Below are 26,064 nucleotides of genomic sequence, written 5' to 3'. Positions count from 1 at the left end.
AGAGCTGGTCCTTCACTTAGCTTTCCACTGTCCCTTTTTCTTTGCCTGTACTCGATCAGTCCTGAGTAGGGAAGGCAGTCTCTAACCTGCACTCCAAATGTCTGCATGGCCTCATTCCTCTCACTTTTCCTTCAGTAGTTGGTTTCTTTCCCAATTTTTGCCACTAAATTCCAGCCCCCCTATTGCATTTTTTCTGTATGACTACTTGAAGTTATCCCTGCTGGTAAAATCTGCTTTTGTCCATTCCTGTGTTGGCTTAGTCTGCTGTGATTCTTATAGCAGCCATTATATTCAGTGTGTGCCGTTCATGTACCAGATGATGTGGATTGTGTGTTTGTAGCTGTAGTGTCCAACATATCCCCGTACATCATCTCTTGTCAGATGCTCGTCTGTGGTCTAAAATGGTGGATTATTCCTACCAGTCTGAATGTGAGCTGTTTCTTCTGGGAGATGGACATGTCACTGGTAGGTTAAGGTTCCCCTTTTGGTTTATTCCTTTGTGTAGGAAAAGTATGACTTCCCATGAACAGTGTCTTGCATAAACCTTATTGAACTGTTGGTGTTTCTTTTTGTAAAAGTTCTAGAAAGGAGGTGGAGTCTGTAGCCCCTCTTGTCCAAGTCAGGAAGTTGGACTATATACATAAAAGGACATAGTGGCATTTGCTTGTACCCTGTAAGAAGAGACAAAGGGTGGATCTAGTAATATATTATTTTCTGGACATCTTTTTGACAACTATTTACATTCTAGGAGAAGTGAATGTACCTGTAGACTCCCTAACCTAGCTGCTGCTGTCTCTCCTAGAAAAAAAAGATTTTGGTACCCTTTGTGGTCCACATTTTTTAGAGTAGGGTACTCCAGACATTGAACAATTTGCTGCATGGGAAAATGCAGTCGTCCTCTGTATTTTTTGTTTTACAATAATGGTGGATATTTTCTCTCATGAGGCAGGAAAGGATTGCTTGATACACTTATCCACTCTTTCCTTGTATTCCACAGCTCACTGGAAAACTCATAGAAGGAAGGACAGAATTAAGCCAATAACAGTGCACTTTCTGTCTGTGAGGTCTGTGGCACAACTGTTCTGGTATGGAAGGTCTCTCCAGATGGGGCAGCATTACTAGGGTTATCGGTCCTACTTTAGATCCCTTGCTTTTGTCAGGTTTTCCAGTGAGCGTTTGAGGTAGTAGAAGCAGCAGTAAAGACTTCCTTGGGGTGTCCTGTTAATTGGGCTGCTTATCCAGCTTGACCCTTAAGTTCATTGAATACTCTCAGTACCTCAAGAAGATTACTAGACGGGGGTTATAGTTTTGTTTTTGAGGGTGATGTCATTTTGGCTTATCGTTGTCTGGGGTCTCTACAGCAGTTCAGTTTGTTCTGGGGAGGGGTATCATGATCTTTAGAAGTGTTGCTGTTGCACCGAGCATTTCTACTGAGGTGTTGGCCGTAGTGGCCAAACCCTTGAAAAGGAGTACCTCCATCACAGTAGTTAAAGCCTTGATGGAGGAAGAACACTCTTCACCTACATAGACAGCTGACTGCTGGCCTACACACTGAAGGGCTCCCTTCTGTTTTCCTTGAAATCGATATTCACATGGCCACATGGAAACCTTAAACTGAGAGACTATCAGGCACTGTGGCATAGGGAGAGAAGAATTCCTTGCTACTACATAAGTGATTAGGGATCTGTTAATGACTTGTTCATAGAGGACATGGCTGGGGGATGGATTTAGTGGCTGCACGATTACCTATTGAGGTGGGAGGGATTGGTACACATTCCACTGCAGAATCAACACCTATGGATTAAATTGCATGCATACTTTACATGCAGAAACAAAGGTGTGATGTGAGGGGGGTGTCATTGTGCAACTGGAAATGCCCATATGTGGAGCTTATCTTAAATGTCATTTCACCAAGCAAGCCAGCCAGTAGAGAGAGAAGGGTAGATGCAGAAGAAAATTTTGCAACTCCCCACAAGATGAGGGCCTTTGATCTCTGACTTGCTGCCATCTGTGATATCTCTAAACTACTGGGAAAGTAGAACGGACAGGACATTTAAAGCTAGGGGTGCAGTGATCATGAGATTAAAGCAGGGTTAAAGAAAATGAAATGAATGAATCCAATTTAATCCCATCTCTGAGGACTGCCTTCATCTGTCTGGATTTGCACACTCTTCATGATCAGTCATTCCTGCTTGTGTAGAGCACCCAGGAGCCATGAATTTGTGAGCCTGAGTGAGGATGCATTTAGGTGTCATGGCTCAGAACATCGGGCATTCTCAGGCTCTGTATTAGCTGTTTAGAGCTTTTCTGCCACTGTACAGGGTTCTGAGAGGAAAAACAGCTTCTGGAACATCTGATTCTGTCCAGCAGTCATGCCACTTGAGCAAGCAATAGAGTTTTGGGCATAACTCCCCTGCAGAGAGGCAGTATACATCTGGCAATGGGATACATGCAGAGACATCACTGTGGCCTCACTTCATATACCAGATGAAGTGAATACAGTGGCAGAGATCTGCCATTCCAGTTCTTTTAAGGAGGTGCAGATTTAGAAGTCGTGCCTGGGTTATTTGTTATGGAGGTGGGGCACTCTGGAGATTGTACAGTTTAACACACATGAGCTCTGTTCTCGCCATCTTTTTCTTCATATGGCAGGGCAAAGGAAAAGTTTGTAGAGAACATATTCTTTGTTTTATGACCATTGAGGTTCCTTCACATCTTTCTACCAGTCCAACCCCCCCCCTTAGTTTTGAGCCTTATTACGCAGTACAGCGAAATAAGGCCAAAACTAGTATTCGGGACTTTCTGATGGCCAAGTTTGGTGGCATTTTAGGATTTGGTGGTGATGCAGGAAACCCATTCAGTTCTAGCCAAGATGATTCCTGTCCATTGAGCTGACAGTTGGCTCCATGCTGTTAGCTGTTGCTGTAGACCAAGTGAATCCTACCAGCTGTCCAATGCAGTGTTATAATGAGTGAGTGAATTTGCCAGGAAGCCGAGGCCTGACAGACTTACTGTGCCAAATGAAAGAAATATTCCTTTGGAGAAGTGGTAGCCTATACTGCCTTGCTGACGTTTGGGTGCAATATTGATTTTTCTCAAGACACTTATATGATTTGGTCTTGATTATTCCATAGAGTAATGATAGTTCCATGAATGGAATTGCAGAGAATTGGAAAAAAGAGGGGAAAGTTTGATAAGGGATCTATGAATGTGTAGTGTTGATTTTAGTAATATTTTTTTGGGGGGGATGCATCTCCCTGCTTCCCTTAAACCCCCATATTTCTTGATGTATCAACTTGTGAACTTTTCATTTTAATGGGGCGAGTATTCAAGTCAGTTGCTGATGCACTGAGGAAGGTTCTCGTAAATCAGCCAGTGCTGTAAGAGCATTTGTATTTTCTTTTAAGAAATGATGTACAGTCTCATTGAAATGGAAGGATAGCTATTATTATTCTGTTAACTAAAAGAAGCTAAACTATTTTTTCTAGATTTTATAGATATATATATATATATATATATATATATATATATATATAAACTGTTTGGGATGGATCTTTACAAGAATATTGACCAGTTTTAACTTTCACTTGCTTTAGCAGACCCTGTTTTGAGCTTTTCAATGAGAACTGTTTGGCAATAGTTTGTTGCCAGAAAGGTCACTTATATTTTTGTTTGGACAGCTGGCTTAAAAAAATCAAGCATAGTGACTTACTGAAACTCAGTGACAATGTTTTCTTTTATGACAGAAGTCTGTCTTCTTGACAAAAAAGTTCTTTTGTTGCCTTGATATTTCTGATGGATCTTGCAGTGTCTGCTGGACTGTGTGGCTTCATTGTGTTCACCACTTTCCCTGTTCTTGGTGAACATAGTCCTTGAAAAGCATTTCAGATTGTATTTTAATGTTCTTAGATTCAAACATGTTTTTTGCTTTCACCTGTTTGCATCCTGTAAAAAGTACAGTAGCTATCTGAGATGTATGCCTTTCTAATGACTGATCATTCCTAACATCTTGGAAAGGTTTCTTGTATTCATAATGTCTGTGGATTTTGTGGTAGTCATCCATTTGTAGATGCAACTTATTTTGTTTTTTGAGATGTGCTGTATGCTGTAGGTCAGTTTCTCTGCCTAATAAGTCAGGTTTCTGCTGTCTTTATCAGGTTCAAACTTATTGTATTTTTTTAATTGTGTACTTGGTTACTGTGCATGTTTTCTGTGTCCTTATGAGCAGTTGTATGAAATCTGAGCTGCACATGGCCTGTTACATTGCAAATAATTTGATATACAAAGCCTCCAGTTAAGATTAGTCAATGTGTGAAATCCAACAGAACTGTCCAGTTGTTTAATTTTAACGTTATATTTTGGTTCCTATTAAATTTGTTTGGATTATATTTATTGTGATCCATTGTTTTTGGTTTTTATTGCATTGTAGTATTTTCATTTTTTTTTTTCGAGCAGCTTGGAGAGTTTTTTAATGTCTATTTTAGCTGTGCATTGGAATTTATTCTTTGAAACTGGCTTTAGTTCTGAAACTATTCCAACAAAAATAATCATAACATGCTGTAAGATGCACTTCCCTTCTGTGGATTTGCACAAGTCCTGTGTTTTGCCTAGCCCTGATGCTGTCTCACTGTTATACTTAAATTATCCAGTTTAGTGTGAAAGCCATAATATGGTACTTTTTGAGGAACAGTTTTTTTCCTTCAGGTGATTGTCACAAAACCATGAGGTTCTTCAGCAGTCTGAGTAACTTGAGGGTACCATTTATGTGGTATATCTTGGAAGGTGCTTTCAGTGTCGATTGTATATGTTTTTATGGTACCAGTGAGGAAATCTGTAATAGATTGTTTACTAGGTAGACTATCACTGTGCTCTTCATGTGTCATTTTTCTTTTTTTAGGTATTGATTTGATAGCAACATTTTATGGGTGCCTATATGCAGGCTGTGTGCCGATAACTGTCCGACCTCCTCACCCTCAGAACCTCACTACAACTCTTCCTACAGTCAAGATGATTGTGGAGGTATGACATATTTTCTTTTTGTGTATTGCATAAGTAGATACACATTAAACAATTATGTCTTATACAGAGATGTAGTTAAATCATTTAGTGCATATGTGTTTAATACCATTTGGAAGAAAACTTACTGAAAACACTTTTGGCAACTTTGAGGCTGCACTTTTCCCCACTGTTGTGTGACATTGGAATTGATGTATGTATAAGTTGTGGGTGCGGGGGGATTGTCCCTGCAAAAAAAATTTGTGAAAATTGCTTTGTGGTTTTCAGCAAGTTTTTTTTTCTACCAAATGGCATTCAAAATAAATGCCTTCTGTGACTCTACATGAATCCCATTGTATGTTAAACACTTTCTAATTGTTTCTGTTCTTTGTACAATGCACTGTAAGTGTATCAGGCTGTGTTATTTAAACATGTGTTTATTGTTTTCCGGATGAGGCGAGCTTAATATATGCAGGGGATAGTGATAATGGTTGCCATATTTTCTTATTTCCCTGTGAAGCTACTACTGCTGCTGTCAACATGATAATGCTGTGTATGTTAAGTCTAAACTCTTAACACCTGCCTATGCCAGTGGAGCAGAAGAATGTTTAACAGCTCGGGCCCTTCTGGCATGCTTGTACTTGGGTGTTGATGGGCACATGCTTGGAGGCATATGCACACAGTTAATTTCCCTGGTGGAGACTGGGAGGATGACTGTACTGTGCATTTTATGGGTAGGTAGGTATGTCCCACTGATATAATCCTTGTGGAGGTGAGGGATGGTGGAGTGCTGATGCCCCACTGCATGTCCCACTTACAGGTTTTTACAGGGCAGCGCAATGGGTAGGGCTTAATAAAAGTTAAATCACTCTTTATGGCTGCTTAATGATGGCCACCCCTTTCACTCCCCAGTTATTGGTAAGTATGAGACATTTGTTTGGGAAGGAAGCCTATGATCAACAGGCAACCTAATGGATTTAATGGGGAAAAATATAATTTCTGACTTGTGCTGTGATAGTACGTAATATGATCTGACTTCAGCAACCTTGGGGGGGGCAGCTATTGGAATTTCTTCTTTAATGTCACAATTTCAGCATAATTCAAAGTTTTTCTGTAGTTCCTTGGCTTAGCAGACAATGCATCTCTAGCTCATGTGTGTTGTACTGTTACATATTACTGTAAAAGGCACACCATATACGAGCTCCAAAACCTTCTTTTAATGTTTTCAGAGTTTAATAGACTGTTAAAAACAACAATGCATAAATGCAATAAGCCACAATCCAAGTTAAGCACTTTCACTTGGGTAAATCCCAAGCTTCATCAGAACATGGAGTAAAAACTGTTGACCACATTTATACAAATTCAAAAAAGGTCCAACCAATAATTAAACCTAATGTATATTAATTAGATTAAGTCAATTAAAATTCTGTCTCCTTAGTAACCTCACCATCTTGTCTTTAATTGAAACAGTGTTTGTGTGTGTGTGTTGCTATAGCTAATCTATTATGTTTAAAATCCTATAAAATTAATGAATTACACATTTTTTTACTATTCTTAAAATGTTCTTGCCCTAATAAAGCTTAGCTGCCCTCAATTTCAGGACACTATTAATACTTGGGTGGTCATCTAGACCAGGTTTTTTTTGTTGCTTCCAGTCTTAGCTGCCAGTAAAGTTCTTTATATTCTAAGCGGACTTCCCACAACCCACCCCTAGTATCTTGCCTTAATTGTTCCAGTAAGAAGAACTTAAATCTGCAATCCGTATACTGTCTCTGGTGTCTATATAGAGCATTCGTATTTTTTTTCTGGGAAATTTCATATAGGTGCTCGTATGTTCGTCTTTTCAAAGGCCTCGCTGTCTTGCCTACATAAAAGCTGTAACATATTTGGCAAATACTAATATATGCTACCCCTTTGCTGTTACAGTTGAAATGTTCATTAACCTTCATTTTAAACTTCCTCGATGGAATAGTAATACACTCTTGTTCCAGTATGTTGTTACATTGTTGGCAGAACCTACACTTCTACATTCCACCAATCTTTTGGGATCTAGCTACCCTATTCTCAGTGCCATGATTTTCCAACATATCAGTTATATTCATATCCCTCTTCTTAATAAATGTAGGTGTTGGTGGAATAAATTTATTGGTTTCATTATTTATAGTTAATAATTGCCAATATTTCTTAATAATTTTCTCAATTTCCCATGAGTATGCCGTGTGTGTGTGGATAAATGCCAAATCATACTGGGAACTCTTCTTGTCTACATTGTGGTTAGTCTGTAGTGGATTTTTTTTTTTATGGTAACTATTGACGTAGAATTATTCCCCAGATTGATTAGTAGATTGGTTTCAGGATGTTCTTATTGAAATAAGTTATCTAAGCAATGAGCAGAGGAACTTAATTGAATTCATGGAAATAATATTAAAGAATAACTTTGTGTTTTTCTGGGAATATTACAAACAAGAGAAAGGGGTGGCCATGAGGGCCCCATGCGCCCTTTGTATGCAAACCTGGTGGTATATTTCTGGGAGAGGAAATTTATTTTTGAAACTCCTTGGAATGAGAACATTTCTTTATATACCAGATTTTTAGATGATATTTGTCTTTTCTGGAAGGGCACGCAAACCCCAGTTAGTCCAATTTTTGGAATACATAGGGACCACAACCCCTTTTTTGAATATTTACTTGGCATATATCAGAAGAATTAATTAACTATCTAGACGTGACGATATACGAGTCAAGAGGAGAAGAAATTTCATTCCAAGATCTATCGAAAACCCACACACTCCAACTCATTTACATTTTGAGAGTGAGCACCCCTATAACCAAAAGAAGGGAATCATCAAGGGGCAATTGATTAGGGTGTCAAGGATGTGTAGTGAGGATTTGGTTTTCTTGGAGGAAATGAATGTAATCTAGGAATTTTTTGTTGAGCGAGGTTACCCCGAAAATTTGGTTAACCATCTAATGACAGAAGTTGAAGGAAGGAGGAGAAAGTATGATCCAATTTTGGGGAAAACTCCACTACAGACTAACCAGAATGTAGACAAGAAGAATTCCCAGTATGATTTGGCATTTGTTCACACACATACTGCATACTCATGGGAAATTGAGAACATTATTAAGAATTATTGGAAATTGTTAACTATAAATAATGAAACCAACTGTAACAGCAAAGGGGGTAGTATATATTAGTATTTGCCAAATATGTTACAGCTATTATGTAGGCAATACCGAGAGGCCCTTGAAAAGACGATTATATGAACACCTATATGAAATTTTCAAGAAAAAAATACGAATGCTGTGTATAGACACCAGAGACAGTGTACGTTTTGCAGATTTAAGTTCTTTGTACTGGAACAATTAAGGCAAGATACTAGGTGTGAGTTGTGGGAAGTCCGCTTAGAATATAAAGGGCTTTACTAGCAGCTAAGACTGGAAGCAACAAAATAAACCTGGTCTAAATGACCGCCTATGTATTAATACTGTCCTGAAATTAAGGGCAGCTAAGTTTTAGAATGGCAAGAACAACATTTTAAGAATAGTAAAAAATGTGTAATTCATTAATTTTATAGGTTTTTAAGCAGAATAGATTAGCTATAGCAAGACACACACTAACACTGTTTCAATTAAAGACAAGATGTTGAGGTTAATAAGGAGAGAATTTTAATTGACTTAATCTAATTAAAATACATGAGGTTTAATTATTGATTGGACCTTTGCTGAATTTGTATAAATGTGGTCAACAGTTTTTACTCCATGTTCTGATGAAGCTTGGGATTTACCTAAGTGAAAGTGCTTAACTTGGATTGTGGCTTAATGCATTTATGCATTGTTGTTGTAACAGTCTATTAAACTGTGTGCAACATTAAAAGAAGGTTTTGGAGCTCGTATATGGTGTTGTGCCTTTAACAGTATTTTGTTTAGTTCTATTTTCTGGTTACTGTTGCACATTAGTTAGGGGGTGCACAAAACCCATATGTTTCCCATTTCTTTTGTACCACATTGAGTTTTGATCTTGGTTCCAACGTTGCTTTTAGGAAAAATACCCATATTCAATACTTGAATTGCATAAACCTTTTACGTCACCCTGTGGTTATAAAATCACTACCCAGGACCAATAATGACAGTGCTATTAGAAAGAAACATGATGAGAAGTATTGGCACAGTTGTCAACTATTCAATCCAGCCATGCACCCAAACTGTATAGAGACTGTTGTATGCTACACCAGTGGCATAGATGGGTAAAGCCCTGACACTGACCAAAGCAAACCAGGTCTGATGAGCAGCTTGGGCACTTGACAGAGCAGCTGGGAGGATGGACATGCCTCTCCATGAGGGGGTTGTGACGCAATTGCCTTATGCTGCCACTGCCAGCCCCAGTATTACTGCAGGTTAGAGTCAGAGTTGAAAGGGTGAGGGCCAATGCAGAGAATGGTTTAGGTGTGGCCACCCAAGCAGCTGATGGTAGTCCTTGCCAGCTGCACAAAGGAGTGCGTGCAACCTGATAGGGTGGTATAGGTTGTCTCTGTGATGACATAGCTGCCCACATCTCTACCCCATGGGAGGGTTTAAAGCTTTGTATATTAGTAGTTGTCATTACCTTTGTGCTGGCAAGAACAACAAACTTCCCATTGTTTGCATGGATGACAGCTAGGGTGAAGGGGAATCCCTCACTCCAGGGAACAAATGGGCTGTAGTCTGATAGGTGGTGCCTGAATGGTTGGCAGACAGAAAGGGGGGAAGCACCTAGGTAAAGGGACTAGCAGGAAGGTTCTTTTTGTAAAGCAAGCTCAGATGTTCATCGTGTTTCACGGTTAGTCATCACTGTAGGATTCTTCCTGCCGGCAGGCAGCCCTCAGTCGGCCAGAATCCCAAAGTGTGGGTCCGGCGTCGGCTGTTCAGTCATGCTCCCTGACGTCAGAGCGCCAGGAGTACAAAGCTGCCAGCCGTCGCCATGTTCTCCAATCTTTCTTGCCGTTCGGTGGAAGCAGTTCGCAAGTGCCGGTCGGCTGACTCCTAATATTTTTCGTGCTTCATTCCGAAGACTTTCTTCTTCTCAAAGCTAAGTACCCCGTTGGGGAAACTTTTTTCTTGCTCCAGTCTGATGTCAGAAAAAGTTAATTGTATTTCTTGTGGGAAGCAAATACCTCATAAGGATTTCCACTCTTACTGTATTCCTTGTTTAGGCCCTGACCACGACGTAGCTAGTTGTCGGTTTTGTGCAAGATTTAATCAAAGTACTATAAAGCGGAGATACAATTTTGCTTTTAAGTACTTTGGCAGGCGATTTAATTACAATAGGTCATCGGACACGCTTCCGACTACCGGAGTTCACAAACGGCATAAGGATAAGGACAGGCCTCCGAGGTCCAAATCAGACTACGGTTTACAAGCAGAGCCAGCTGCAGGTTCAGCCGTCGTCAGTAGGTGCTTTTGCAGCCCCTGTCATCGGCCATTACAGAACCGCTTGCCGAAACGGACTCCCACGAGGAGCCAACTAGGCCTTTGACTACTCCAGGTGCAGGACCTTCGGACAATGCTCCCTCGGATGGGTCCGGAGCCGCTGTGCAGGTACTGGCTTCCGAGGGGGTTTTCAGGCCTACACAGCTTCAGATAAAGACAAAGGCAAAGACAAAGGCAAAGACTCCTTCTAAATCAAAGACTCAAGCCCAGGCCTCCTCTGATCCGGGACCCAAATCTCAAAAACAAATGCTCAAAATGGCGGAGGACTTACTAACTATGATTAGGGGTTCACATCCCCCTCCAGACAAAAGGCCAAGACAAGAATTGGATTATGAATCCTCTGATCAGGCATCTATTTCTTCAGTGTCTTCCTCTGAACAGGAATGCACTTTCCCTCCTTATGAGGATTCTGATGCTGAGGAATCCATTCCTTCAGCTTCTCCCCCTGAGGATTTCTCTCTTGGGGAAACTTTACATGACATGAGGGAACATTTTCACTGGGAAGTACAGGAGTACTCTGAATCTAAGAGAAGGCTTAGGGATTTCCTCCTTCTACCCCAACACAGACTCCTGGCTATTCCTCCCATTTTGGATATTGTGGATGATGTTTTTTCTGAGGCTAATTTAACTCCTGACTCCTTTCCTCCAGCCCCTGCAAAGCCTGACAGATATTACAGGGTCCCTGACTCCCACCAGTTTCTTTATAAAAATCCTACTGCTGATCCAGAAACCATTTCTCAGTGTCCTAAGGGTGTTAAGGCCGCCTCTGCTAAGAACTCTATTCCGTCAGATAAGGATTCCAGAGCTTTGGAGAGATGGGGCAAAAAAGTGTACACTTCTGCTACTTTATCCATTAGGGCTTTAAATTGTCAATTTCATATGCTAAAATATCAGCAATTTTTGCTGTCTGTTATGAAACAAAAGCTAGGTACCATTTCTGCATGTGCAGATAATAAGGAATTACACGATTTGATGCATGCTACTGAGCAGGTGGGGAAGCATGGCTTGCACTGTGGTTTTGATGCCTTGGAGGCTTCATGCAGGGCGGCTGCAACTGGCACAGTCATTAGAAGGCATGCTTGGTTAAAGGAACAAAACTTGCCTGATCAAGTGAAAGCAAAGTTACTGGATGCTCCTGTTCACCATCATGTTTTGTGTGGGTCGAAGGCTGAAGAGGTGATTAAGAAAATGGAGGATAAGGCAAAATCCATGCGAACGGTTAAGGATTTCTTACAAGTTCAGCCCCCAAGATTTAGCAGAAATTGGCCAACTAAAAATTGGTCCTTTCCCAACTCAGACAGGCCTCAGAGAGGTAGATATAGGCGCACCAGAGGGAGGGCCCAAGCACAGACCTCTTACAGACCTAGACAGTGGAGTGCTTCCACCCTCAGGGGTGGAGAGGACAGACCTCAATCTTATAAGAAACGGACTCAATGACTCCCCCTGCATGGCTCCAGGAACCTCTCTCCTGGAAGCCCCTCTAGGAGGAAAAGTCTCTCTTTTTCACCAAAATTGGACTTACATAACCCAAGACAAGTGGGTTCTGGTTGTAGTTTCAAGAGGTTACAAATTCCACTTTCATACCTTGCCAAGACCAAATGGATGGCCAGACCTACCAAAACACCAATGGGCAGAGGCATTAAACCAGGTGGGATCCCTCATGGCTATGAGGGCCATAGAACTGGTTCCACATTCAGAGACTGGGCAAGGCTTTTACTCGAGGCTCTTTCTAGTTCCCCGAAAACAAAATTCCTGGAGACCCATCCTGGATCTGTCCGTTTTAAATGCTTTCCTGGAAATACCAAAGTTCAAGATGCTTACTCTGCAGCAGCTCCTGCCAATGTTGAGCAAAAATGCATGGATGGTGACATTGGATTTAAAGGAGGCTTACCTACACATCCCTATCAGACAGGAGTGCAGAAAAATACCTCAGGTTCAAGGCCGGCTCGAAACATTGCCAATTCTCTGAGCTGCCCTTTGGCTCGTCTGCTGCGCCCAGGGTCTTCACCAAGTGCCTGACACCAGTAGTAGCTTACTGCAGACTCAAGGGAATTCAAATTTACCCTTATCTGGACAACTGCCTTATTCAAGCAGACAGCAAGGATGTCTTACTTCAGCACCTGGAATTTGTTCAAAATCTACTCAAGTACCTAGGATTCACTGTGAACATAAAGTCAAATTTGACACCCACACAACAGATAACTTTTCTGGGTGCTCTTCTAAACACAACAACCCAGATGGCATTCCTGACATCCGAAAAACAACTTCAGCTGGCTTCAACTTTCAAAACCCTGGCGTTAATGTCTCAGCTAACTGCAAGGAAATTCCTGCAGGCTTTGGGTTACATGGCCTCCTGCATCCTTCTCATACCATATGCAAGACTGCATATGAGAAAAATACAATGGTACCTAAAAAGCGTATGGTCCCAGCATTATCACAGCCTAGACACACAGATTGCTGTCTTGCCTTGCCTGCAAAAGGAATTCCATTGGTGGATGGAGGCATGTCCATATTCATTAAGGATATCCACACCTCCATGCTAGTTGCACAGCATAATGCATCCGAGATTATCCAAGTGTAGCTAACTCTGGGCAAGACCGCAATCCAAATTGTAGCTTGCTACAGACCCCCCACCATGCCCCAGGATTCACACTCCTCATTTCTTGATACACTGGAAAGTATTAGGGTGCAGCCCAACACCCTAATAATGGGCGATTTCAACTACCCCACCATTAACTGGGAAAACTACTCATGTACCAACTCTTTTGCTCAACGTTTTCTAGACTTCATAAATTCCAATGTCTTGGATCAACTTATTCACACCCCCACTAGGGGCAGCAATATCCTATACCTGGTCATTATCAACATGGGAAACCGGTGTTCCACACCAGAGGTCAATTCCTCGTTGGTCAGATCCGACCACAAGCTAATCAGCCTAGACATCCACATCCCATCCCCAATTAGGGAAACCATTGTAAAAAACTTCTCAAAGCCAACTTCACACTTCTTAAGGCAGAAGTGGCAAACTTCATGACACCCATGCAGACGGACGATAGAGGTATGACTGCCGAATCCTACACAAATGCACTTTATAAGCACTTACACGAGTGCAAGGATCATGCTATCCCTAATAGAACCAAGATGTTATCCTCCAAAAAAAGGAAGCCAATCTGGTGGTCCTCTGCCATAAACAAACTACAACAGACGAAAGAAACTGTTGCAAAAAAGAGTAAAATCCCATGACTGGAGGAACTCCCTGGTCAACCTCAGTAAGAAGCTGAAATCCCTCATAAAATCCTCCAAAGCTAGTTACGAAAACAAAATTGCCACTGACTCTAAAGACAACCACAAAGCATTCTATAGCTATGTCAAGAATCTAAATGGGAATACTCAGATCTGCTCTGAGTTACAGCATAATGGCACTAAATATACAGAACCAACTCATATTGCCAACATCCTAGCAGATAGGTGCAGTGCTAACTTTACCCCCCTCTCACCCCCTAGAGGGCCCATCTCTATACCGGAAAAATGCAATGTTCCTATAATCACAGCTGCACAGGTAAAAAACACACACTCCAAAGCCAAGAACACCGCATCCATGGGACCTGACAATATCCCAGGCTGCGTTCTACACGAACTACAGAATGAACTGGCACCCACCTAAGCACCATGTTCAATCATAGCCTCACCTCAGGCTTTGTACCCACTAAATGGTCACTGTGACAGTTATCCCACTCCACAAAGGGGGAGCCACGACGGACCCGGGGAACTACTGCCCCATTAGCCTGACGAGCCTGGTCTGCAAGGCCATGGGAACGTATCATCATGGAACTCATAAACAAAGACATTGGTAATCTCCAAACTCTGGACCCTACTCAGTTTGGATTTGTAAAAGGCAGATCATGTCTCCTAAACCTGATTGACTTCTTTGAAGCAGTCACCAAAGCCATAGATGAGGGTAAAATGGTTCACACAGCTTATCTAGATCTCACCAAGGCTTTTGACACCATCCCCCACTCTGGAATTATAGATAAGCTCACTAAACTAGGTATAAATCCCTATGTCACAAGATGGGTTGCCAACTGGCTCATGGACAGAACCCACACTGTGAAAGTAGCGGAATCCAAATCCGACATCAGACCAGTGACAAGTGGAGTATCACAGGGTTCCGTCCTGGGTCCTCTCCTGTTTGGTATCTACTTCTCTGAAGTGCAGGCCAACACAGAAGGTCTTTGGCTAACAAAGTTCGCAGATGACTGCAAACTAGGAGCCATAATCGAAACTCCTAACGATGTGGACAAACTACAGAAGGGCCTCACTGAGACAGATACCTGGTGTCAAAGCCATGGCCTGAAGCTCAATGCCAAAAAGTGTATTGTCATCTCCATTTGGTAAAAACTCTGTGCCCATGAACTACCACATAGCTGGTAGTCTACTTAATGCCGAAAATGTGATGAGACCTTGGGACACAGGTGGACAGTAATCTCTCCTTTGATAATCACATCGCCACAGTGGTCAGGAAATCCTTCTACGTGGCTCATCTCATCACAAAAGGATTCTCATCCAGAAAAAAAGAGGTAATTGTTCCCCTGTACTCATCACTCATTAGACCCATTATAGAGTACAATGCCCCTTTTGGTATGTACCTCACAAGATATCCACAACAACTGGAAAGACCACAGAAATACCTCACAAGGAGGATTACTGGCCTCAAACAGATGCCCTATGCAGACCGTCTAAAAAAGCTACAGCTTTACTCCATCGCATATCGCCTACTCAGGGGCGATCTCTGCCTAACATACAAAGCTATGTCAAACCCAGAGCTGTTGGACATGCTCCACTTAAAGAAATCCCAATCCCTCCGAGCTACATGCTCTAGGGACCTTAACCTTGTCACCACAATAAACAGAACATGCTGGAGGGATAGATTCCTGTCCCAGAGACTTCCCATACTCTGGAGCAGACTACCTATCTATGTCAAACAGAGCTCCTCATTAGCACTCTTCAAGAAAAATCTTGATGATTGGATGGTAAATGGTAAATTCACCCCAGGGATCACTTCTGTGGCTCTGTTCGACAGGGGCACAGGAAAATCATTTTCTTGGGTGGCGAAAGCCAGGGTACATTTTTTGGCTAGGCTTGTATGGGCCCTAGGGCCGATAGCCTAGTACCTACCTATGAACCTATGTCTTTAAAACAAAGGGAAAGCCTTCAGTCTGCCTCCAGCCAACCAGGTGTTAACCACAGACGCCTTGGAGTACGCATGGGGAGCCCACTTGCAGGGGAAAGGCCTGCAAGGTTTTTGGACAGAGGATCAGAAGCACCTACATGTCAATTTAAAAGAGATGTTAGCTGTACAGAATGCCCTCTTGGCTTTCAGGGATCTTCTACAGCCAGGGCAACTACTGATATGGACAGACAACACCACAGTTATGTGGTACATAAACAAGCAAGGGGGGGTTACACTCCTACCCCCTTTGCAGACTAGCCATGACTCTATGAACACAGCTCTAACTTGCAAAGTGGATCTACAAGCTCAGTTCCTGCCAGGGAAACAAAATACTCTGGCAGACAGCCTGAGCAGGAACCTGTCAGACCCACACGAGTGGATGCTAGACACCCAAATATTCAAGATGATCACAGAAGCCTGGGGCTGCCCAGACTTAGATCTATTTGCATCCCCCCTCAACTACCAGTTACAGATTTTTTGCACAAGGACATATCACAAACTAGCATGGAAAGTGGATGCTCTCTCATTCAGTTGGAGGAACCTCTCGGGGTATGCCTTTCCTCCTCTACCTCTTCTTCCACGGGTGTTCTTAAAGGTAAAGCAGGACAAACTCAAGATGATTTTACTGGCCCCAAATTGGCCTCGTCAATTTTGGTACTCAACACTGATGAATCTATCCCAGGAGCCTCCTTGGATTCTACCTCAGATTCCAAATCTTTTGTCCCAACACCAGGGCCAGGTTCTGCACTCTCATATCAAAACTCTCAGCCTGGCAGCCTGGCGTATTCAGGGTCTATGATTAATTCTACCCTTCCCAAACAGGTCATGGATGGCATCTTAGAAGCCAGATGGCCTTACACTAGAAAATCTTATGAAGGTAAATGGAAGAGATTTTGCACCTGGATGCATGCTCAGGATTTGGATCCTCTCATTCCTAACATTCCATTGATTTTACATTACCTGACAGACATGTTACATAAGGGTTTATCCTTTTCCTCCATAAAAATACATGCCTCAGCTATCTCTGCACATTACAGTACAGATCCTCCAATCTTTTCAAATCCACTTCTGAAACAATATCTCAGAGGAGCAAAGAATTTAAGGCCCCCTAGGACACCACCCATACCTGCCTGGGACCTCAACTGTGTTCTGGAAAAACTTACTTTGCCTCCTTTTGAGCCTGCTGCCACATCTGATATTAAGTATTTATCATGGAAGACAGCTATCCTACTGGCTTTGACTTCAGCCAGGAGAGTCTCGGAGTTACAAGCACTCATGGCTGTGGAACCTTATATTATTTTTCATCAAGACAGGGTGTCTTTAAGGACTAATCCTACTTTCATGCCTAAAGTGGTTTATAAAGTGGCTTTAAACCAAACTATTCACCTGCCAACTTTTTTCACTAATCCACAAAATAAGGGGGAGAGGATCTTGCATTCCTTGGACGTGCATAGGCAGCTTCGTTTTTACCTGGATAAGAACCAAGGATATCAGGAAAACAGAACAACTGTTTGTTTCTTATGCAGCAAATTCCCAAGGCAAAGCTATTTCAAAACGGACCATTTCTAAATGATTGCTCATGGAATCAGATTTTGTTACTCTCATCATGGAAAGCAAATCCCAGGAAAAATTAGGACTCACTCTACCAGAGCTGCTGCTACTTCAGCTGCCTTTCTCAGGGGAGTACCTACCAAAGATATTTTGGAAGCTGCAACTTGGAGTTCAGTGCATATTTTCTCTAAGCACTATAATCTCCCTCTTTATTCTAAGTCTAGGGCAGGCTTTGCTTCTGCAGTCTTGCAGGGCCTTCTAGCTGCCCCTTCTACTCTATAACCAACCACCCTTTATCTCAGCTTTGGGATTTAACCAACCCTACAGTGATGACTGCAACAGTGAAACATGATAAGCATAGTACAGTTGTGTACACTTACCATAAATGTAGATGTTCGAGTGTCTTCACTGTTGCAGTCTGCTACTCCCTCCTGTCCCCTCTTATACTTTTATTAGTGTGGTTTCCTACTTCACCCTTCTTCTGAGGTGTATTTGCTACAGGGTATGGGGTTTGTTGTATGTTACATTTTTGTTTTACTATTAGCCTTCACTTTTAGGCACCTGACATCTGGGGCAAGAAAAACTGGAGAATATGGCGTCGGCTGGCAGCTTTGTACTCCTGGCGCTCTGACGTCAGGGAGCATGACTGAACAGCCGATGCCGGACCCAGACTTTGGGATTCTGGTCGACCGAGGGCTGCCTGCCAGCAGGAAGAACCCTACAGTGATGACTGCAAAAGTGAAGACACTCGAACATCTACATTTATGGTAAGTGTACACAACTTTTCTTTCTATACCAGCAGGAGAAAGGTAGGTGAATTGGAGGCTAAACATTGGTCTTTTGGCAGTATAGTGTCTCATGCAGAACTTTTATGACCAGGCACTTGTTTCGGAGTTGGTTGGAAGTGTGATGCTGGGTTTCATATTATCCTTAGTCCTGAAGGTTCCTTTCTCAGGACTCCACATGAGCCTCAGGTTCCTTGTGAAGGTGATGTCACAGCTGCTGTTGGAATTGAGGTTCAGCCTCCTTGAGCATTGCATCCTTGGCTGTCAGCAGCAGCCCTGTCATATTTGAGCTTTGTTGACATGACATGATTCCTTGAGTCTCCTTGTAAAGGATTATTGTTTGAATTTAGTTTTGGGGATTCCTGTCATCTGGTATTATCTTCATGAATTGAGCAAGGCTTGCCAGCTGGAGTTGAGGTTTGAGATTTCTTTGGATCTTGGGTAAGTGTTGATGGCACAGTCACTGGACAGGGATACACTTTTTGTAGTGATGGCAGTCTTTAGATGGGCATGCACTTTGTCTAGTGATTGGGGTTGATCTGTATCTGGATACGCATACACTTTGTGTAATGGAATTTTTCTGTTTGGAACAGACCTTGTGTAGTTATGGGGATGGAACAGTCACTGGGCATTCAAGCACTTTGCTAGGGAAGGCGCAGTCAGTGAACATGCATGAACTTTATCTAGTGATGGAGATGGCACAGTTGTTGGACATGCATACACATTGTATAGTGGAATTTGTTGCAGCGTTTGCTGGAACAGACCTTTAGGGAGCATGGTCTGATGCCAGTACAAGGCCCTGCAGTACTCCTGTGACCATGAGTGGGTATATAGTGACACTGGGTTTCATGCCCTGCTCAGTCTTGTTGGATCCTTTTGCGGTATTCACATGAGTAATTTTCAGTAGCACCTTGAATACTTTAGCTTCGCTTTTCCTCTGTTGTCATCTCTAGTGGGACTGTTTCTTTGCTGGATGCAGAACATATCTTTAAACCAGGGTCTTCATTTCTTGCCTCTTCCCCACGTCAGACTATATCAGTGCCTTGGATTATGTAGGGGAACATACTTTCAAGTACACAATGTAAAAGACTTTGATCTCCTTCACAAAAGGAGGGATCATATTTAAAATGAAGTCAGTACCTCCAGGTGTGAAATCTTTCTCATCGGTATTTACAGACGAGGTTAAGAAATGTCTTGGTACTACTCAGACTATTGTCTTCTCAAAACATCAGTCACATTTTGGAGTCATAGGGAGGATATTTTTGAAACACAACAATATGCAGAAATGCAGATTTTTTTTAAGTAGTGTAGATGTATTTATATAGGTCCCTATACAGTGGTCCACAATTTTGAGAGAACCATGCCATGAAGTGGGAAGGTTAATTGTAATACTACCCACATAGTCTGTTTAGCTTCATGTGATTCTTGTAATGCATATTATGTGGAAAGCTGAAAGATGGACTACATGACCATAGATATATATATATTTTAAGATGTAAAATATTTTAGTTGAAGGGCTTGCTCCAAGTTCTTGGCATCTCAACCATCTTAAGTTGCATTTTCAGTTTATCCTAATGCATACTCTCTGTATACGGCCAAGTTGGATTGGAGGTACTGGAGTACCCACCCATGGGTGACCTTTAATTACCTCATTTCCTTCCAGAGGATGGTACTGGTTCTCTTGTTGCCTTGGCTGATGTCTATAACAATGTCACTGCTCTCAGTACATACATTACATACTACAAATCTTACCTGCCATTTCTCTACCAAGAGGCAAGAGTTTCACCTCCTGTGATTTGAAGGGCACAAGTTTCAGCCTCTGTGGCAAACAGTGGGTCAGTGGAGTTCCAAGCTTGACCTGGTTGAGCAGGCTGAGCTCACTCTTAAGAAGCTTACCTGTCCATGGAAATCTCAGCAGCAGCTAACTGACCAGCCATGCTCTTTTGAGTTATAGACTGGCTGGGCAATCCAGACTACCTTACTATGTGGAAAGCTTTATCTGCCTGTCAATTAATGTAATACTGCTTGTTTTTTCATAGACAGACAATGCTACTGCTCTTCCATCTGCCAATGGGCTTGGAAAAGTACCCTGCTTTCAGTGCTGTGCTTCTTGGATATTCTTCAACATTCCCAGTTATGATGAGCTCTTGATTATCTGAGGTAAGCATTTTGTGAACAGAGTGCTGGACCCTCGTTCATTAAAGCTAGTCCAGGTTAGTCTTGATATATTCAGCTTGGTGATGTATCAGATTTTGGTTTCCTCAATAAGGTCCAAGGTTTTTCCTTCAGATTTGAAAATCCCCTCATCAACCCTGTCATCAAGAAACTACCTTTGGATTCAAACACATCTGATGCTAACTCCCTGTCTATAACCTTCTGCTCCTGGGTAGTGTTATTGACAAAGTAATGTATGTGCAACTTTCATGGACCATTTTCAGTTTGGGTTTCACATCCCCACACATCATTGCAACTGCTCTTATTCAAGCAATTAATGACCAGCAGTACCATTCAGTACTGATCCTGTTGGATCTGTCAGATGCACTCAGTACAGGAGACCACAGCATCATGACCCTAGTATGTAAGTATATACCACGACACTTCTGTGATCTTAAAGTGGTTTATTTCTTACTTTTCTAACCCTACACAGAAGATATGTTTGGGCATTTACACTTATCCCACTGCTATCTTGATTGCAGTTTGTCACAGGAATCAGTCTTAGGCCCTCTTTTCTTTACAGTATACATGCTACCTTTGTGGGATCTCACAGCGTAGACGGACTTAGCATATTATTGTTACACAAATGGCACTCTGCTCTACCTTTCCTTCCAGAAAATATTTTGTGTGTGAGCACTCCTTTGTTAATGACATGGAGGCCATTCATTCATTAATCACTCATAACCGAATGAAGCTAAACTATTCCAAAACTGAGGATGTAGCAGTTCAAGCTTACTTTAACAGTATCTTGTTCCTTCAACTGTAACGACATCATTTACAGAGGAAAGAAACTTGAGTTTGCAAACAATGTGTGCAGCTTATTTATGCGCCTCAGCAGTCACCTGCCACTTCAGGTCCAAGGGTCTGCTGTCAAGAAATCTTCTGGATGCCACTTGGAGAACATCGCCAGGACCAAACTGCTGCCTTCAAGCTGATATCTCAGTAACTGTTTATGCTCCAAGTCTGGTCATGGCCATGAATACTGAAATGCCTTTTACCAGTCTGACCGTCTGTAGACAGTACTGACCACCACAACCAAGTTACTCATTAGTAGCTTGCAATGCCTGCGCTTTATGGCCTGCATTGACTTGTGGCATGTTACAGAAATGTTTTTATGGTCTTGGTGTTAGTCCGTTCATCCATATGACTTGGGTTCTCCCCTCTTATCAGAAGGAGCTTGTGTTACACCTTTGCAGTGGCTGCTGGTAGGTTTAGAAAGATCTGGAATTTTCCCCTTTGCCTTTCAAATGACGTATTGCATTTGTGGCTTTTACAATGCTAAACTTTGGCTTGCTTATACACCTTGCTCAAAACTTACTTGAGCTTGAAATAAACCACACAAGGATGCCACCAGAAAAAATGTAAATTGGTTTATTCAAAAAGAAAACTGAGCGCTTTCATCTTTACATTTAAAAAAGACTTCAGAATAAATTCTAGTGAAACCTAATGCATTAAATACACACAACCCACCAGTGGGAGGTACAGTGATGTAATTAATTGGTTAATCATGTTAAATCAGATTAAGTTACTGCACTCCAATAACAGTAAAACAGGAAAGATGTACAGACCCAAACAGCAAGCAGGACAGTTCCCTAAGATGCTAAACATATTGCAGTTTAAAAATATAAAAAAATGTATAAAATATATATAAGTAGGATGTACAATTTGTATATTTAATGTATACATGAATAAATATATACATGAATAAATATGAATAAAATGATTAAACTGTAGCAGCATCCTTCATCTTTAAAACACTTGAAATTGAAACGGAGTTGTTATTGAAACTGAGGCATGATAAATGAATTGCCAAACTAGTTTCTAACAAAGGTCTCAATGTCTCCCCCAAGTGGAACAACCATCACCCTGTCAATAGCATAAAAAAGTAAACTTTTGTAACTGGGACAGACAGTAGTATGCTACAAGAGGGCATTGGTGTTTTCTTTTTCCTGATTTAATAATCTTGTCTATGTAGACTTCTTCGTAGTCAGTGTTGCAGTACTGTTTCTTGGATCTTCCTGCCATGCAAAGGCCACGTCTGCCCTAATTTCCATAGTTTTTACATCTTACCTTGACAACGAATGTCCAGTGACCGATGTCTGGACATCAGGGTATAAGGAGGTCATCCAGTGGTGCCATGCAGTCCGATGCATTTTACAGTGTATACAGTATGCTCATAGTCCATTGGTCGGCTCGTTTTTTTTTTCAGAGTTTCTTCTCTCTGCCAGTCAGATAAGTACCCAGTTGGGGATTTTCCTCTTCTGATTTAATATTTAATGTTTAAGATGGCTAACAATTGCTTGAAGTATGGGAAGCAAGTCCAGCATAAAGATTTTCATTCCGTGTCTGTTCTGTTTGGGGCCTCAGCACAGCATCTGTAATTGCCCTGATTGTGCTAAATTCTCATTGAAGAACTTTAAATGCAGGGCTGAAGTTGATTCCATATGAGCAGTTCTCTGTTTTGATTCCTTCTGTGTTTTCGCAACCCACATATTTTGCCAGTGTTATACTGAAAGAAATGGAAAGACAAACCATTCAAAGAAAAGACATTGAAGATGTGGCTGATGTCTCAACCCACTCTACCAGGTGAGGCATTTTTGCAGCTTCCCTGGTCTGATGATTTATAGGCCTGAACCCTCTGGCATGACTCCTCAGGAGGCCACCATGGTTCCAGGACTACAGCTCACTTCTTCCACAACAGGTCACATAAGACTTCTTCCAGAATGTAGGCCTCACTCTAAGTCTCTGCAAGTCTTAAACTCTTCCACAGACAAAGATTCTTTTTCTTGGAGCCCTCATAGACTGTGCAGCAAAAAGCCTGCCTTCCACAGGAAAAAAAATATTTCCTGACAAACTAAATGGTCAGCTTGGTGCCAAAGCAACCAGTCTGAGCAAGAGAGTTTCTCAGGGTCTTGGGGCATATAGCTTCTTGCATATTCAGGATCCCCCTTGCAAAGCTACACTTGAGAAAGCTGCAGTGGTTCCTAAAAACTCGTGATAACAGCATTCTGAGCCCATGAAAACACTTCTGCTTCTCCTTTCTTTCATTAAAATGGAGCTGCTATGGTGGAAAGAGACCATTTTAAAGAATCCAGGCACAGTCTTTCCTGAGGTGCGACTCTGAGACCCCCCCACCCTTGATGAGGTTGCAAGTCTGTCACAGCAGGGCATTTAGCTAAGACTGCCATATCCAAGCAATTGATGCTTTTAATTAGCAAACTTGAGAAGTGGCAACCTTCCAGGAAGGTTATCTGCATCTTTTGAGCTTAGAGCCTGTCAAACCACTGTCTGTCCCTCCAGTTTTGGAACCCTTACAGAATGCCTTTAAAGCTGCAGCCTTAGAACTGGCCTCCCAACCCGATTGTTTTTATAGTATTCAAGAGCCTGATAAGTTCCTTTAATCAAAATTCAATAACGTACACAGTAACAGTGTCCCCTGCATTCTGCTAAGGGACTTAGACTAATTCCAGGATGAAACACAGTTCATCATGATATGAAAAGCAGATTCCTATGCCACTTTAGGAAGAAAGTTGCAGAGTATGTAGGAGTGAGCACTTCATTGGTCATCCAGGTGGAAAATCATTGCCATGACAAGGGGCTAAGACTGGGCTGTACCCTTCTGCAAAGATGCCTGAAGACATTTCGGGGAGTACAGAACTGCCCTTCTTCATAGTACTAATATAGGAGTTGAGTACACTATGACTTAATTCTCAGACTCCCCTTGTGGACTTTCCAGCACAGTTGAGAAATTTATGCCATAGTGGGCTGATCCAGAGGGACTGTCACAAGGCGGGAGGTTCCTTAGGTCAAGGAAGGGTTGATCATCTACTAGCTTTCTGATGAACAAGTGTCTGGATTCCAGTACCTTTCATGTGTTTGTTTTCTTTGCATGTTTTATGGATGTTTCAGTGAAAAAGCATTTGCTGTTCATTAAGTTGGTCTGGTTTCCCAGTATTCTGAGTGCAACTTTCATTTCTTGAGCAAGGTTTAGAATAATGATTCTGTAGATATTGTTTTCCTTAATTAATGAATGCCTTGTAGAGTTTCTTCAAGACTAGGCAGGTGCAAATGCCTTATGACTGAGACAGACGCTGGTAATTATCACTCCTTAACAGAATCCTGTAATAATTCCAGATGTTTAAGACCAGTTTAGCTAACAGACTTGCTCTTCCTCCTTTTTCCCCATCCCTAAACAAAAGCCATGTTCATTTTCAGTGGTGCTTTTGAGCCTTTTTTTTTTTTAATCCCTGGTAGGAAGGAACTAAAGCGTTGTTTACTTCCCTCTGTAGGTATTCTTGCATTGATGTCACTAGGTCAGGTGGAAGATAGAGAGATGGTTCTTTACTTTTTTCTTAGGAAGAACGAACTTGCATATTACCTGTTAGAAGGGAAAGAATGCAAGGAAGTTAAATGACATCCTGAGTGATACAGAAGATCAAGGTTGTGGTGGACCGTGTGGGTCAACTCAACAATTAGCATGTTTTCATCAGGAGGGTGTCTTAGCAGATCACATTCTTGCCGTGTTCCTGTTATGCAAAGTACTGTCATCTGCAACCTTTATGGCTTCCTGTTCTGTTTAGTTAATTGTATCCCTTGTATTTCTCATGCAACAGGAACCTCTTTTAGGGTGCATATATTTCCATTTGTCAGTGCTGCTGTTTTCAGTTCCAAACAAACACTGCTAGTCTGCAGAAAATCTGGCAGAATCCTCTGTGTTATCTGTGCTCTTCTTAGGATCTGCTTTTATGATGTGTATATTGTGTTTGTTAGTATTTTGCAGAATGTGAGACACCTGCTGTTTCACCTTTCTCTTGTCCATGTTGTTTTAGGTCAGCAAGTCCTCTTGCATTTTGACATCACAAGCAATAATGAAGCTTTTAAAATCCAAGGAAGCCACAGCAGCTGTTGATAGTAAATCATGGCCAACTATACTAGATACAGGTTTGTGCTGTAAATTGAAATATCATATTTGTGTATACAGTTTTAATTCTAAGAAACCAATTTGTGGCAGTGGGTGAATAAAACATTGTGACAGAAAAAAATTAAAAATTTCTTCACAGATATTTTTTCTTTTGCAAAATGTCTTTTACAGTAAAGAGTCAGTTATCTGAACTAATTGGGACCTAGGGTAGTTTGGATAATCAGACTGTTGAGATAATCAAACATACATTGAACTGGATAAAAAAACTTCTAAAATCTTGTTTTTTCTGCACTCAAGGAATACACTTTTTGACCATTCAGCAAGTCCAGTGGACAACAAAGAATATATCTGAAGTTGTTCATCTTCCTCCTATTCATCACTGATGGGTTCAGTTCCAAGCCCTTATACCAAGCTTGCGTGCACCAAAAACTCTCGAGCTAAGCTGCTACCCACAATGCCCTTCACTCAGTTACCTCAAATCTCATTTGCCATGTAGCCATATAGCAGGGTTTCACCGAGCTCTCCAGCTAAGTGACATATTTTTTCAAATTTTATCAGTATTTGTGAGTTCTTTCAGTTTATCTTTTCTCTGTTTTCACACTCAGCTCTACCCACAGGTATTTTTTTCGTACCATTGTTGGTATTGATTCTTTTACCCTTGTGGTACTCCCCAATACCATTGTTGGTATTTCCTCTCTCTCTATAACTTTCTTCTACTTTAGCGTGTGTGTGTTTCTTCTGTTATGTCGGAAAAGAAAGGGACTAACGGGGTTTAAACACTGCTCTTCTGTCAGTGGTAAACTTCCGAATAGTGATTTACATGAAGAATGTGTGTATTGTTTGGGGGTTCCCCACTTATTGGTGAAACCTCCTTGTGACATTTGTGCCAGCTTCAGTCA

General features: G+C 41.6%; 1 protein-coding gene across 1 annotated transcript in view; it reads left to right on the top strand.

The window, feature by feature from the left end:
* LOC122793692 (disco-interacting protein 2 homolog A-like) overlaps nt 1-26,064 on the top strand; it is a 2,141,448-nt gene that overhangs the window by 1,817,272 nt on the left and 298,112 nt on the right. The window contains exons 26-27 of the mRNA XM_044061912.1: nt 4,898-5,019; nt 25,074-25,185. Coding sequence (XP_043917847.1) covers nt 4,898-5,019; nt 25,074-25,185 — 234 coding nt within the window. The remainder of the gene's footprint in view (nt 1-4,897; nt 5,020-25,073; nt 25,186-26,064) is intronic.

The sequence above is a fragment of the Protopterus annectens genome, chromosome 2.part0 (assembly GCF_019279795.1).
Source record: "Protopterus annectens isolate FY-2018-M chromosome 2.part0, PAN1.0, whole genome shotgun sequence".
Classification (NCBI taxonomy): Eukaryota; Metazoa; Chordata; order Ceratodontiformes; family Protopteridae; genus Protopterus; species Protopterus annectens.
This window is presented reverse-complemented; position numbering and strand designations above follow the sequence as displayed.